A 15,681-nucleotide genomic window follows, 5' to 3' on the forward strand; every position below is an offset into this window, starting at 1 on the left:
CCTGCCTCTAAAATGAGTCTCTCTGGGGAGAGAGAGGAGGGGGTGCCTGCCTCTAAAATGAGTCTCTCTGGGGAGAGAGAGGAGGGGGTCCCTGCCTCTAAAATGAGTCTGTCTGGGGAGAGAGAGGAGGGGGTCCCTGCCTCTAAAATGAGTCTCTCTGGGGAGAGAGAGGAGGGAGGCCCTGCCTCTAAAATGAGTCTCTCTGGGGAACATGACACCAAAGCTAAGAGGTGAGCTGACAATATTGTTTAAGAATTTATATTAGAAAATGCTATATAGGAGAAAAGAAAATCACATTTGTGCACATTGTTACCCAACGCTTAGGTTTACCTCCACTTTACTCATATCCTTCCATATCCTTGTCTGTACATAATGCCCTGAATCTTTTCTATAACACCCGAAATCTGCCCCCCTATATTCTATGTACCCAACGCATTAGAAGACCAGTTCTTAAAGCCTTTAGCCGTATCCTTATTCTAGTCCTCCTCTGTTCCTCTGGTGATGTAGAGGCTAACCCAGGCCCTGCAGCCCTCAGTATCACTCCTACTCCCCAGGCGCTATCATTTGATGACTTCTGTAATCGCAAAGTCTTGGTTTCTTGCACATAAATATCAGAAGTCTACTTCCTAAGTTTGAGTTATTCACTGCGTTAGCACACTCTGCCAACCCTGATGTTCTAGCAGTGTCTGAATCCTGGCTCAGGAAGGCCACCAAAAATTCTGAAATTTCCATCCCCAACTATAACATTTTCCATCTAGATAGAACTGCCAAAGGGGGTGGAGTTGCAATCTACTGTAGAGATAGCCTGCAGAGCTCTATCTTACTATCCAGGTCTGTGCCCAAACAGTTTGAGCTTCTACTTCTAAAATCCACCTTTCCAGAAATAAGTCTCTCACTGTTGCCGCTTGCTACAGACCCCCCTCAGCCCCCAGCTGTGCTCTGGACACCATATGTGAATTGATTGCCCCCCATTTATCCTCAGAGTTTGTACTGCTTGGTGACCTAAATTGGGATATGCTTAATACCCCAGCCATCCTACAATCCAAGCTAGATGCCCTCAACCTCACGCAAATTATCAACGAACCTACCAGGCAGTGGCGGCTCCTGAAAAAATTCTCAGGGGGGGCAATTTTTCTGATGATTTAGGTGACCTACACACATTTTAAAAAAGATATGTCCAGCAACAACATGAAGACAGGGGCAGCATATAAGTCAATACTGATATACACATTACTTGCTTCAAAAAGGCCTCATGGTTGAATTGGAAATATGTGCACCTGAGCATAATTCATAACAAGCAAGCAGGAGCTTTTGATAGAGGCTACTGAAAACATTGATGCAAGTTATTGGTAATAAGAAATTTTTATAGACTTCCATATTCTGCCCTCTTGTATAGATTTGTGAAAATGAACAGTGATAGACATTTTGCCTGAAAACAGAATTTGAAAATAATTTATAGAAAAGGTAAACACAGCTATCTGTATGGCTTTGTAAATATGAACAACCATATTCTGGCCAATTGTATAGATTTGTAAAACATTTTTTTTACTTTTTTTTAAAATGAAAAATAACTATTTTAAACAACATCAACTGTGAACTGATTTGGGCGTGTGTGTGTTAAAGAGACAGACAGGGAGGGACAAAGAGAGAGAGAGGCTACATTACTTGTACTGAAACTGTTCTCTTCTCTCTTTCAATGCAGCAAAGACAGGGAGGGACAAAGAGAGAGAGAGGCTACATTACTTGTACTGAAACTGTTCTCTTCTCTCTTTCAATGCAGCAAAGCGGTCAATGACTTTCTCATTGAAATCAGGCATGCTGAGGACTAGTTTACTAGTTACTTTTTAGCTTGCTGCATGATCAAATTCAGCTGATGCGCATAGCAATGCACGTAATGGGCATTCTTGAAATGCCTACGCACCTTTTGCTGCACACCAGCCTTCTCTCGCCTCATCACACTGGCTCCATCATAAGCTTGCAGTAATGAGTTTGACTTTCTCGTCTGCCGGGTAAAAGACCGTTCAGTCTCTCCAAAAGCACACTGGCGATTGAGACTGAGGTTGATTCCGAGATGGGAAGGAACTCAAAAAAGCGCTCCTGCACTTTGTGGTTGCTATCTATGTACCTCAGCACAAGCACCAGCTGTGTCTGTGTAGAAACGTCCGTGGTCTCGTCAGCTTGGATAGCTACGAAAGTTCGCCGACTTCACCTCCTCCACAATATGTTCCCTCATGACCGCTAGCATACACTCCAGTAGCTCGTTTTGAATGGTCTTTGATGTGAACTTCTTTCAAAGAGACAATCGAGTTGCACTGAACGCTGGCCATCTTGATAGTAGTACGTGAATTGATTGACGCTGCTACCCGCTCTTTTCTTAGTTACGTTCATGGTTATGTCACGTATGACGAAAGCGCTGTAAGTGCAAGCCCTCAGAAACCCATAGAGATTGTATTGAAAGCTCTGATATTTGAAAAAACAGATTTTACATGAGAGGCTATGAGAGACTTCTGGGCGATTTTCAACCTGACTGAAATCGCCCCAAAACGGGCGGGGCCATTTGAAGCACGACTTTAGCCTGATTGGACATTTAGTGGCAGATCAGACGTCTAGATTAGAACACTGATAACTACTGTTGCCGTGATATAATTGATTAGGAAAAAAAAATCCCTTGCTTTTCCCCGTTTGGCAGTGCGTCGCCCATATCGCCCTAATAAACACACCGCCCCTGCTACCAGGTACAACCCTAAATCCGTAAACATGGGTACCCTCATAGATATCATCCTGACTAACATACCCTCTAAATACACCTCAGCTGTCTTCAACCAGGATCTCAGCGATCACTGCCTTATTGCCTGCGTCCGTAACGGGTCCGCGGTCAAACGACCACCCCTCATCACTGTCAAACGCTCCCTAAAACACTTTAGCGAGGAGGCCTTCCTAATTGACCTGGCCCAGGTATCCTGGATGGATATAGATCTCATTCCGTCAGTAGAGGATGCCTGGTTGTTCCTTATAAGTAATTTCCTCTCAATCTTAAATAAACATGCCCCATTCAAAAATACAGAACTAAGAACCGATATAGCCCCTGGTTCTCCTCAGACTTGACTGCCCTTGACCAGCACAAAAAACATCCTGTGGCGTACAGCATTAGCATCAAATAGCCCCGCGATATGCAACTTTTCAGGGAAGTTAGGAACCAATATACACAAGCAGTCAGGAAAGCAAAGGCTAACTTTTTTCAAACAGAAATGTGCATCCTGTAGCACTAACTCCAAAAAGTTTTGGGACACTATAAAGTCCATGGAGAATAAGAGCACTTCCTCCCAGCTGCCCACTGCACTGAGGCTAGGAAACACTATCACCACCGATAAATCTACAATAATCGAGAATTTCAACAAGCATTTTGCTACAGCTGGCCATGCTTTCCATCTGGCTACCACTAACCCGCCACCAACTCTGCACCCTTTGCTGCAACTTGCCCATGCCCCCCGCTTCTCCTTCACACAAATTCAGACAGCTGATGTTTTGAAAACCGCTGCAAAATCTGGACCCCCTACAAATCAGCTGGGCTAGACAATCTGGACCCTTTCTTTCTAAAACTAGCCGCCGAAATTGTCGCAACCCCTATTACTAGTCTGTTCAACCTCTCTTTCATAACGTCTGAGATCCCCAGAGATTGGAAAGCTGCCGCGGTCATCCCCTCTTCAAAGGGGGTGACACTCTAGATTCAAACTGCTACAGACCTATATCCATCCTGCCCTGCCTTTCGAAAGTATTCGAAAGCCAAGTTAACAAACAGATCATCGACCATTTTCGAATACCACCGCACCTTCTCCGCTATGCAATCCGGTTTCGAGCTGGTCACGGGTGCACTTCAGCCACGCTCAAGGTCCTAAACGATATTATAACCGCGATTGATAATAGACAGTACTGTGCAGCCGTCTTCATCGACCTGGCCAAGGCTTTCCGACTCTGTCAACCACCGCATTCTTATTGGCAGACTAAATAGCCTTGGTTTCTCAAATGACTGCCTCGCCTGGTTCACCAACTACTTCTCAGATAGAGTTCAGTGTGTCAAATCGGAGGGCCTGTTGTCTGGACCTATGGCAGTCTCTATGGGGGGTGCCACAGGGTTCAATTCTTGGGCCGACACTTTTCTCCGTGTATATCAATGATGTCGCTCTTGCTGCTGGTGACTCTCAGATCCACCTCTACGCAGACGACACCATTTTGTATACATCTGGCCCTTCATTGGACACTGTGTTAACAAACCTCCAAACGAGCTTCAATGCCATACAACAATCCTTCAGTAGCCTCCAACTGCTCTTAAACACTAGTAAAACTAAATGCATGCTTTTCAATCGAACGCTGCTGGCACCCGCCCACCCGACTAGAATCACCACTCTCGACGGGTCTGACCTAGAGTATGTGGACAACTACAAATACCTAGGTGTCTGTTTAGACTGTAAACTCAACAAAGCCTCCTTCACTCATGCTGCCAAACATGCCCTCGTAAAACTGACTATCCTACCGATCCTTGACTTCGGCGATGTCATTTACAAAATAGCCTCCAACACTCTACTCAGCAAATTGGATGTAGTCTATCACAGTGCCATCCGTTTTGTCTCCAAAGCCCCATACACTACCCACCACTGTGACCTGTACGCTCTTGTTGGCTGGTCCTCACTACATGTTCGTCGTCAAACCCACTGGCTCCAGGCCATCTATAAATCACTGCTAGGCAAATCCCCACCTTATCTTAGCTCATTGGTCACCATAGCAGCACCCACCCGTAGTCTGTGCTCCAGCAGGTTTATCTCACTGGTCATTCCCAAAAGTCAACACCTCCTTTGGCCGCCATTCCTTCCAGTTCTCTGCTGCCAATGACTGGAACGAATTGCAAAAATCTCTGAAGCTGGAGACTCTTATCTCCCTCAATAACTTTAAGCATCAGTTGTCAGAGCACCTTACCGATCACTGCACCTGTACACAGCCCATCTGTAATTAGCCCACCCAACTACCTCATCCCTATATTGTTATTTATTTTGCTCTTTTGCACCCCCAGTATCTCTATTTGCACATAATCTCTTGCACATCTAGCATTCCAGTGTTAATACTATTGTAATTATTCTGCACTATAGCCTATTTATTGCCTTACCTCCATAACTTGCTACATTTGCACACACTGTATATATATTTTCTGTTTTATTTCTGACTTTATGTTTTTTACCCCATATGTAACTCTGTGTTGTTTTTATTGCACTACTTTGCTTTATCTTGGCCAGGTCGCAGTTGTAAATGAGAACCTGTTCTCAACTGGCTTACCTGGTTAAATAAAGGTGAAATAAAATAAAAAAAAAAAAAAAAGGCACCGATTGAGCCGGTCTATATGTATGGGGGGTGGGACAAAGGAGCTGTCTAAGGCAGGTTGAGCTGGGCTGGGGGATCTACAGTGAAATAGTACAATAAGAAATAACCGAAACAGCAATAGGCAAGGCATATTGACATGGGAGAGAGGCATAAAGCAGTAGCTGAGTGATCATAAGGTCCAGTGAACAGCAATAAGTAAGTCCGAGAGCAGTTCAGTGGCTGCTACGCAACAGGCGTATCATCAACTTCTGAGTTGATATTGTTTAGTAATACCACTGTGGACATGTTTCTATAACCTTCTGAGTTCATATAGTTTAGTAATACCACTGTGGACATGTTTCTACAACCTTCTGAGTTCATATAGTTTAGTAATACCACTGTGGACATGTTTCTACAACCTTCTGAGTTCATATAGTTTAGTAATACCACTGTGGACATGTTTCTACAACCTTCTGAGTTCATATAGTTTAGTAATACCACTGTGGACATGTTTCTACAACCTTCTGAGTTCATATAGTTTAGTAATACCACTGTGGACATGTTTCTACAACCTTCTGAGTTCATATAGTTTAGTAATACCACTGTGGACGTTTCTACAACCTGCGTTCATATAGTTTAGTAATACCACTGTGGACATGTTATCCATTCCAGAGGCTACTACCACTCAGAGAGCAGAGTATTCTGTTCCCAGCTGTCTGTCTATGAACAGTATTAACATCTACAATCTCTCTCTCCTTTATCTCTGTAGTGGAAGGTCTACTCTGTTAAAGGATCAGTATTAACATCTACAATCTCTCTCTCCTTTATCTCTGTAGTGGAAGGTCTACTCTGTTAGAGGATCAGTATTAACATCTACAATCTCTCTCTCCTTTATCTCTGTAGTGGATGGTCTACTCTGTTAGAGGATCAGTATTAACATCTACAATCTCTCTCTCCTTTATCTCTGTAGTGGAAGGTCTACTCTGCCAGAGGATCAGTATTAACATCTACAATCTCTCTCTCCTTTATCTCTGTAGTGGAAGGTCTACTCTGCCAGAGGATCAGTCCAGGTGTGCAGTGTGTCAGCAGGTGCTGAGGGATCCAGTCTCTATCACCTGTGGACACAGGTTCTGCAGACAGTGCATCACCAGATACTGGGAGAAACCTGCTCCTTCAGGAGACTATGACTGTCCTCAGTGTAGAAAAGAGATCCAGAACACGTCCTGTACTACAGCAGCTGAGTCAACCCAATAAAACAAGAGGCTCTGAAAACAGTAAGACCACTTGCACACGTGGGCCAAGTCAATACCTTAATATGATTTACAGTAGTTAACTACAATATTATGAGATAATAGAAGTTACTGTAGTTGTGGAAGGCCCACTTTTCATCCTGTCAATGAATGTTTCTGATACACATAATTTTTCCTCTTCCCTTGTAGTGGATGACAGCCTGCAGAGAGCTATAGTAAACCATAAAGACAGTCTGAAAAGGAGGTATGAATGTGTGATAGAAGGCATGGAAATAGCAGGGAACCAAACTCCCCTCAACAGGATTTACACAGAGCTCTACATCACAGAGGGAGAGAGTGAAGGGGTTAACAATGAACATGAGGTGTGGCAGCTAGAGACAGCATCCAGGACACCAACCTCACATGACACAGCAATCCACTGCAATGACATCTTTAAACCCTTACCAGGCCAAGAGAGAAGCATCAGAACTGTGCTGACCAAGGGCATCGCTGGCATCGGAAAAACAGTCTCTGTGCAGAAGTTCATCCTAGACTGGGCTGAAGAGAAGGCGAACCAAGATGTGGATATCATATTTGTGCTTCCTTTCCGGGAGCTGAACTTGATTAAAGATCTCCAGTACAGTCTTCTCAGACTTTTAAATGGCTTCCACACAGAACTAGACATAGGCAATGCAAAGAACCTCACTGCCTGTAAAGCTATGTTCATCTTTGATGGTTTGGATGAAAGCAGACTTCCATTGGATTTCCAGCACAATGAAAAGGTGTCTGATGTCACCCAGCCATCATCTGTCGATGTTCTGCTGACAAACCTCATCAAGGGGAATCTGCTTCCGTCTGCTCTCCTATGGATAACCTCCCGACCAGCAGCAACCAATCAGATCCCCCCTAAATGTGTTGACCAGGTGACAGAGGTACGAGGGTTCAATGACCCACAGAAGGAGGAGTATTTCAGGAAGAGATTCAGTGATGAGGACCTGGCCAGCAGAATCATCTCACACATAAAGACATCAAGGAGCCTCCACATCATGTGCCACATGCCAGTGTTCTGTTGGATTTCTGCAATAGTCCTTGAACACATGTTGAGTACAGACAAGAGGAGAGAGATGCCCACGACTCTGACTGAGATGTCAATACACTTCCTGCTCATTCAGACCAGCCTGAAGAACCAGAAATATCATGGAAGAGATGAGATGGATCAACAGGAGCTCATGGAGTCAGATAAGGAAATTATTCTGAAGCTGGGGGAAGCTGGCGTTTGAAAATCTGGAGAAGGGTAATCTCATGTTCTATGAAGAAGACCTGAAAGAGTGTGGCATTGATGTCAAAGAAGCCTCAGTGTACTCAGGAGTGTGCACACAAATCTTTAAAGAAGAGTCTGTGTTATTTCAGAGAGTGGTGTACTGCTTTGTTCATCTGAGCATTCAGGAGTTTCTCTCAGCTGTCTACATGTACCATTGTTACACAACCAAGAACATGGATGCACTGAAGCCCTTCCTCAAGAGAAAGTCTAGACCTGCATCTGAAGAGCTAACCTTGCATGAGCTGCTGAAGAGTACCGTGGATAAAGCCTTGGAGAGCAAGAACGGACACCTGGACCTCTTTGTCCGCTTCCTTCATGGCATGTCACTGGAGTCCAATCAGAAACTCCTACGAGGTCTGGTGACACAGACAGAAAGCAGTCCAGACAGCGTCAAGAAAACAATCCGATCCCTTAAGGTGATGCAGAGGAAGAACATCTCCCCTGAGAGGTGCATCAATCTCTTCCACTGTCTGATAGAGATGAAAGACCATTCAGTACAAGAGAAAATCCAAGCGTACTTGAGGTCAAAGAAGAGATCCAAAAAACTCACACATTCTCAGTGTTCAGCGCTGGCCTACATGCTACAGATATCAGAGGAGGTTCTGGATGTGTTTGACCTGAAGCAATACAAGACATCACAGGAGGGTCGTAGGAGACTGCTCCCAGCTGTGAGAGGCTGCAGGAAAGCTCTGTAAGTATTCATGGAAATATCCCACACCAAAATACATTGTAGTTACAGCAGCATTTTTATTGGCTGACTGGCTCTGTAAGTACTCATGTGACTATCCCTCAGACCAAACTTTACTGTATGTAAGAACAACAATATTTTCATTGGCTGACTAAACTTTCTATCAGCTGAAAACTCTTAAACAAACTGTAATATAAAACGGATCAGAAAAGTTGTAGCATTGAGACAACTATACACAGTGTTCACATTATTAGTGCAGGGGTAACAGTGTAAGCAGGGAAGCTAAATGTAACATTTTAATACAACCTGTCCCTCATGGCATTTACTCTGTTGACAGACTCACTGGCTGTACACTCACAGACACATCCTGTGAAGTGTTGGCCTCAGCTCTCAGTTCAAACCCCTCAAACCTGAGAGAGCTGGATCTGAGTAAAAATGACCTGAAGGATTCAGGAGTGAAGCTGCTCTCTGCTGGACTGGGGAATCCCTACTGTAAACTGGAGACTCTGAGGTCAGTATTCCTGTAGTTGGTCAACAAGTGATAACTGTTCACCAGATCCACATGTGTTTACCAGGCACACATAGTCCACACCATATGTGGTCCTCTGTAGCTCTGCTGGTAGAGCACGGCGCTTGTAACGCCAAGGTAGTGGGTTCGATCCCCGGGACCACCCATACACAAAAATGTATGCACGCACGACTGTAAGTCGCTTTGGATAAAAGCGTCTGCTAAATATTATATTATTATATGTGTTTGGACAGTGAAGCTTACAGTTTTACATTTGGTGCTATGCTCCATCATTTTGGATTTGAAATTGTTTCATATTAGGCGACCGTACAGAATGTCACTTTTTATTTGAGGGTAATCATACCTACCTATTTTACTGTTTAGAAATGAAAGCACTTTATGTATGTAGTTCTCCCATTTTAAAAAGTCATAAGTATTTGGATAAATTAATTTAGTCTTAAGTTTAGTATTTGGTCCCATATTCCTTACCTGCAGTGATTACATCAAGCTTGTGATTCTACAAACTTGTTGAATACATTTGCAGTTTGTCTTGGTTGTGTTTTTGGATGATGTTTTTCCCAATAGAAACTGAATGGTGAATAATGTCCTGTCATTTTGGAGTCACTTCACTTGTATTGTCAGTAAGAATAGAAGATGTTTCTGAACACTTCTACATTCATGTGGATGCTACCATGATTATGAATAATCATGAATGAATCGTGAATGATGATGAATGAGAAAGTTACAGAGGAACAAGGATCATACCCCCTCTGTTATTGGTAATGGTGAGAGGTTAGCATGTTTTGTTGTAGCCTCTGTAACTTTCTCACTCATTATTATTCATGATTCATTCATGATTTTTCTTAATCATGTCATCATCAGGATTAATTCAGTAGTGTTTAGAAACATGTTATCTACTCACAGAAAAAAAGTGCTTTAATTTCTAAATGTTGAAACGGATATGTATTAAAATACCCTCAAATAAAAGGTGACATTATATACTGTCACATCACATGAAACATTTGATCTCAAATCCAAAATGCTGGAGTATAGAGCCACATTTAAAATGTTAGCTTCACTGTCAAAATAGATATGGTGTGGACTGTATACTCAATACAATCTAAATCTGATACCTCACTGTCTGTCTTTTGACTGATACTGCTTTTTAAACTGCTCTTGTCAGTCTACTCAAATATTTGTACTATATATTTTTATATCTACAAGCAGTACTTTGATAATTTGAAATTTCTAATAATGAAACATCCATTTATGAATAGATAGGGCAGGTTTCAGGACACTGATTTATCTGAAAATGTTGAAAAATATAATTTCAATATCTTCACCACCAAAGAATAGCAGTGTGGTTTTAATATGATTTGACTATTTGCAGGCTGTCAGGCTGTCTAGTCACAGAGGAAGGCTGTGCTTCTCTGGTCTCAGCTCTGAAGTCAAACCCCTCACACCTGAGAGAGCTGGATCTGAGTAACAATGACCTGAAGGATTCAGGAGTGAAGCTGCTCTCTGCTGGACTGGGGAATCCCCACTGTAAACTGGAGACTCTGAGGTCAGTATTCCTGTAGTTGGTCAACAAGTGATAACTGTTCACCAGATCCACATGTGTTTACCAGGCACACATAGTCCACACCATATGTGTTTGGACAGTGAAGCTTACAGTTTTACATTTGGTGCTATGCTCCATCATTTTGGATTTGAGATAGAATGTTTCATATTAGGTGACAGTACAGAATGTCACCTTTTATTTGAGGCTAATCATACATATCTGAGTTACTGTTTAGAAATGAAAGCACGTAATGTGTCTAGTTCTCCCGTTTGAAAAAGTCGTAATAATTTGGACATATTCACTTATATTGTATTAAAGTAGTCATAAGTTTAGTATTTGGTCCCATATTCCTTACCTGCAGTGATTACATCAAGCTTGTGATTCTACAAACTTGTTGAATACATTTGCAGTTTGTCTTGGTTGTGTTTTAGATTATATTTTTCCTAATAGAAACTGAATGGTGAATAATGTCCTGTCATTTTGGAGTCACTTCACTTGTATTGTCAGTAAGAATAGAATATGTTTCTGAACACTTCTACATTCATGTCGATGCTACTATGATTATGAATAATCATGAATGAATTGTGAATGATGATGAATGAGAAAGTTACAGAGGAACAAGGATCATACCCCCTCTGTTATTGGTAATGGTGAGAGGTTAGCATGTTTTGTTGTAGCCTCTGTAACTTTCTCACTCATTATTATTCATGATTCATTCATGATTTTTCTTAATCATGTCATCATCAGGATTAATTCAGTAGTGTTTAGAAACATGTTATCTACTCACAGAAAAAAAGTGCTTTAATTTCTAAATGTTGAAACGGATATGTATTAAAATACCCTCAAATAAAAGGTGACATTATATACTGTCACATCACATGAAACATTTGATCTCAAATCCAAAATGCTGGAGTATAGAGCCACATTTAAAATGTTAGCTTCACTGTCAAAATAGATATGGTGTGGACTGTATACTCAATACAATCTAAATCTGATATCTCACTGTCTGTCTTTTGACTAATACTGCTTTTTAAACTGCTCTGGTCAGTCTACTCAAATATTTGTACAATACATTTTTCTATCTACAAGCAATAATTTGATAATTTCAAATAATGATACATTCATTTATGAATAGATATGTCAGGTTTCAGGACACTGATATATCTGAATATGTTGAAAAAATATACTGCCACTATTTTCACCACCAAAGAATAGCAGTGTGGTTTTAATATGATTTTACTCTTTGCAGGCTGTCACGCTGTCTAGTCACAGAGGAAAGCTGTGCTTCTCTGGTCTCAGCTCTGAGGTCAAACCCCTCACACCTGAGAGAGCTGGATCTGAGTATCAATGACCTGAAGGATTCAGGAGTGAAGCTGCTCTCTGCTGGACTGGGGAATCCCCACTGTAAACTGGAGACTCTGAGGTCAGTATTCCTGTAGTTGGTCAACAAGTGATAACTGTTCACCAGATCCACATGTGTTTACCAGGCACACATAGTCCACACCATATGTGTTTGGACAGTGAAGTTTACAGTTTTACATTTGGTGCTATGCTCCAGCATTTTGGATTTGAGATATAATGTTTCATATTAGGTGACAGTATATAATGTCACCTTTTATTTGAGGGTATTTTCATACATATCTGTGTTACTGTTTAGAAATTAAAGCACTTTATGTATCTAGTTCTCCCATTTGAAAAGGTCTTAATAATTTGGACATATTCACTTGTATTGTATTGAAGTAGTCATAAGTTTAGTATTTTGTCCCTTATTCCTTACCTGCAGTGATTACATCAAGCTTGTGATTCTACAAACTTGTTGAATGCATTTGCAGTTTGTCTTGGTTGTGTTTTTGGATGATGTTTTTCCCAATAGAAACTGAATGGTGAATAATGTCCTGTCATTTTGGAGTCACTTCACTTGTATTGTCAGTAAGAATAGAAGATGTTTCTGAACACTTCTCACATTCATGTGGATGCTACCATGATTATGAATAATCATGAATGAATCGTGAATGATGATGAATGAGAAAGTTACAGAGGAACAAGGATCATACCCCTCTGTTATTGGTAATGGTGAGAGGTTAGCATGTTTTGTTGTAGCCTCTGTAACTTTCTCACTCATTATAATTCATGATTCATTCATGATTATTCTTAATCATGTCATCATCAGGATTAATTCAGTAGTGTTTAGAAACATGTTATCTACTCACTTAGACAGAAGATTAATCCAGTCATCATCCACCATTCAGTTACTATTGGACAAATCATAACCCAAAACACAACCAAAAGCAAACTGCAAATGCAACCAATGAGTTCACAACCAAATACTCAACTTTTGACAACTTTAATACACTATAAGTCAAATGGTCAGAATACTTATGACTTTTTCAAATAGGGGGAATAGATACATAAAGTGCTTTAATTTCTAAACGGTGAAAAAAATATACTGCCACTATTTTCACCACTAAAGAATTGCAGTGTGGTTTTAATATGATTTGACTCTTTGCAGGCTGTCAGGCTGTCTAGTCACAGAGGAAGGCTGTGCTTCTCTGGTCTCAGCTCTGAAGTCAAACCCCTCACACCTGAGAGAGCTGGATCTGAGCTACAATCACCCAGGAGACTCAGGAGTCAGACTGCTCTCTGCTGGACTGGAGGATCCACACTGCAGACTGGAGAAACTCAAGTATGTAGAGGGTTTATGTCAATGTTCATATCAGACATGTTGGAGTTATCAGGCTAGTTAAGACAAACATTCTGACCACCACTTGGACTAAGTTATATAAAGACTGTGTGTGTGTGTCCAGTGCGTGTGTGTGTGTCCAGTGTGTATATGTGTGTCCAGTGCGTGAGTGTGTGTGTGTGTTTGTGGGTCCAGTGTGTGTGTGTGTGTCCAGTGTGTGTCCTGATACACGTGGACAAACACACAAACTGGACACACACACACACACACACACACATGCACACACACACACACACACACACACACACACACACAATGGACACACAAACACACTGGATACACACACAAACACACTGGACACACACTGGACACACACACACTCACACACTGGACACACACACACACACACAGAGTGGACACAAACACATTGGACACACACTGGACAGACACACACACACACACACACACAGAATGGACACACACACACAGGACACACACACTGGACACACACACACGCTGGGCACACACACACACGCACACACACACTGGACACACACGCACACTGGACAAACACACACACACCTACACACACACAAAGGACACACACACACACACAGACACACACACACACACACACACACTGGACCCACACACACACACTGGACACACACACACACACACACACACTCACACACAATGGACACACACACACACACACACTCACACACAATGGATACACTAGACACACGCACTGGACACACACACAGACTGGACACATACACACACTGGGCACACACACACACACACACACACACTGGACAAACACACACACACCTACACACACACACAGGACACACACACACACTGGACACACACACAAACACACTGGACACACACACACACACACACACACACACACACACACACTGGACACACACACAGAGTGGACACACACACACACACAATGGACACACACACACAGGACACACACATACACACACTGGACACACACACACACTGGGCACACACACACACGCACACACACACTAGACACACACAAAGTTATATGCTGACTGTGTGTGTGTGTGTGTGTGTGTGTGTGTGTGTGTGTGTGTTTGAGTTCAGGTGTATCCCTCAATGACTCTCTGTTCTTCTTCTTACCGCTACAGTGTGGAACATGGTGTAGAGATCACATTGAAACCTGGACTTAGGAAAAATGTGAGTGTTGACTGCCTGTGAAGAATATGACTAAGAATAAGTCTTAATTCAAGTGAAGTCAAAGTCAAAGACCACCATCATTACTTACTGGTCATATTAAATGTCAGCTGTAGTTCTACAGAAGCACAAATCAGGGACACCAAAGTTTACAAAGAGTTTCTTTGACAATGTGTGTGTCTGTGTGTGTGTGTGGCGTGTTCGTGTTACTTTAGAAATGTGTGTGTGTGTGTGTATGCTTGCATGCATTAGGTGTGTGTGTGTGTGTGTGTGTGTGTGTCCAGTGTGTGTGTGTGTGTTCAGGGATGTGTGTGTGTGTGTGTGTGTGTGTGTTCAGGATGTGTGTGTGTGTGTCCAGTGTGTGTGTGTGTGTGTTCAGGATGTGTGTTTGTGTGTGTGTCCAGTGTGTGTGTGTGTGTGTGTGTGTGTGTGTGTAAATAATGGGAATAAGTGTGTTTTATATTACCATACAGTATAACATATGATCATTCAACAAGTCTCAAGTTACCTTAACTTCTCCTTTTGATACCTAGAAACATCTACATTAAATGAATTAGTGAAAAGTGAGTTAACATTCTAATGTGAATGATGATGATTTCTAATATTGTGTCTGGTTTCATCCATCAGATGTCTGTGATCTCACACTGGACCCAAACACAGTAAACAGACGCCTCTCTCTGTCTGAGGAGAACAGAAAGGTGACATGTAGGAGAGAGGAGCAGCCGTATCCTGATCACCCAGAGAGATTTGAGCACCGTGGACAGGTGCTGTGTAGAGAGGGTCTGACTGGGCGCTGTTACTGGGAGGTAGAGTGGAGTGGGGAAGGGGCTGTTATAGGAGTGGCATATAAAGGAATCAGCAGGAGACGAGGAGGATGGGGTGATGACTTTCTGATTGGATGGAATGACAAGTCCTGGAGTCTGTCCTGCTCTGACAACAGTTACTCTGCCAGGCACAATAATAAGACCACTACCATAGACGTCCCCTCCTCCAGCTCCCACAGAGTAGGAGTGTATCTGGACTGGCCAGCCGGGCACCTCTGTCCTTCTACAGAGTCTCCTCTGACACACTGACCCACCTGAACACATTCCACTCCACATTCACTGAGCCCCTCTATCCAGGGTTTAGGG

General features: G+C 42.4%; 1 protein-coding gene across 1 annotated transcript; it reads left to right on the top strand.

Annotated features, from left to right (window-relative positions):
- Positions 1–6,532: 6,532 nt before the first annotated feature.
- On the top strand, positions 6,533–13,337 carry LOC121563189 (NLR family CARD domain-containing protein 3-like; the record flags this gene model as incomplete). Its single annotated transcript, XM_045214918.1, is given in 7 exon segments — positions 6,533–6,641; positions 6,789–7,840; positions 7,842–8,590; positions 8,925–9,098; positions 10,486–10,659; positions 11,906–12,079; positions 13,166–13,337. Coding segments are annotated over 7 exon segments (2,604 nt in total), but the record flags the coding sequence as incomplete, so codon positions are not given.
- Positions 13,338–15,681: the final 2,344 nt, after the last annotated feature.

Source organism: Coregonus clupeaformis, unplaced genomic scaffold (genome assembly GCF_020615455.1).
Source record: "Coregonus clupeaformis isolate EN_2021a unplaced genomic scaffold, ASM2061545v1 scaf0338, whole genome shotgun sequence".
Classification (NCBI taxonomy): Eukaryota; Metazoa; Chordata; class Actinopteri; order Salmoniformes; family Salmonidae; genus Coregonus; species Coregonus clupeaformis.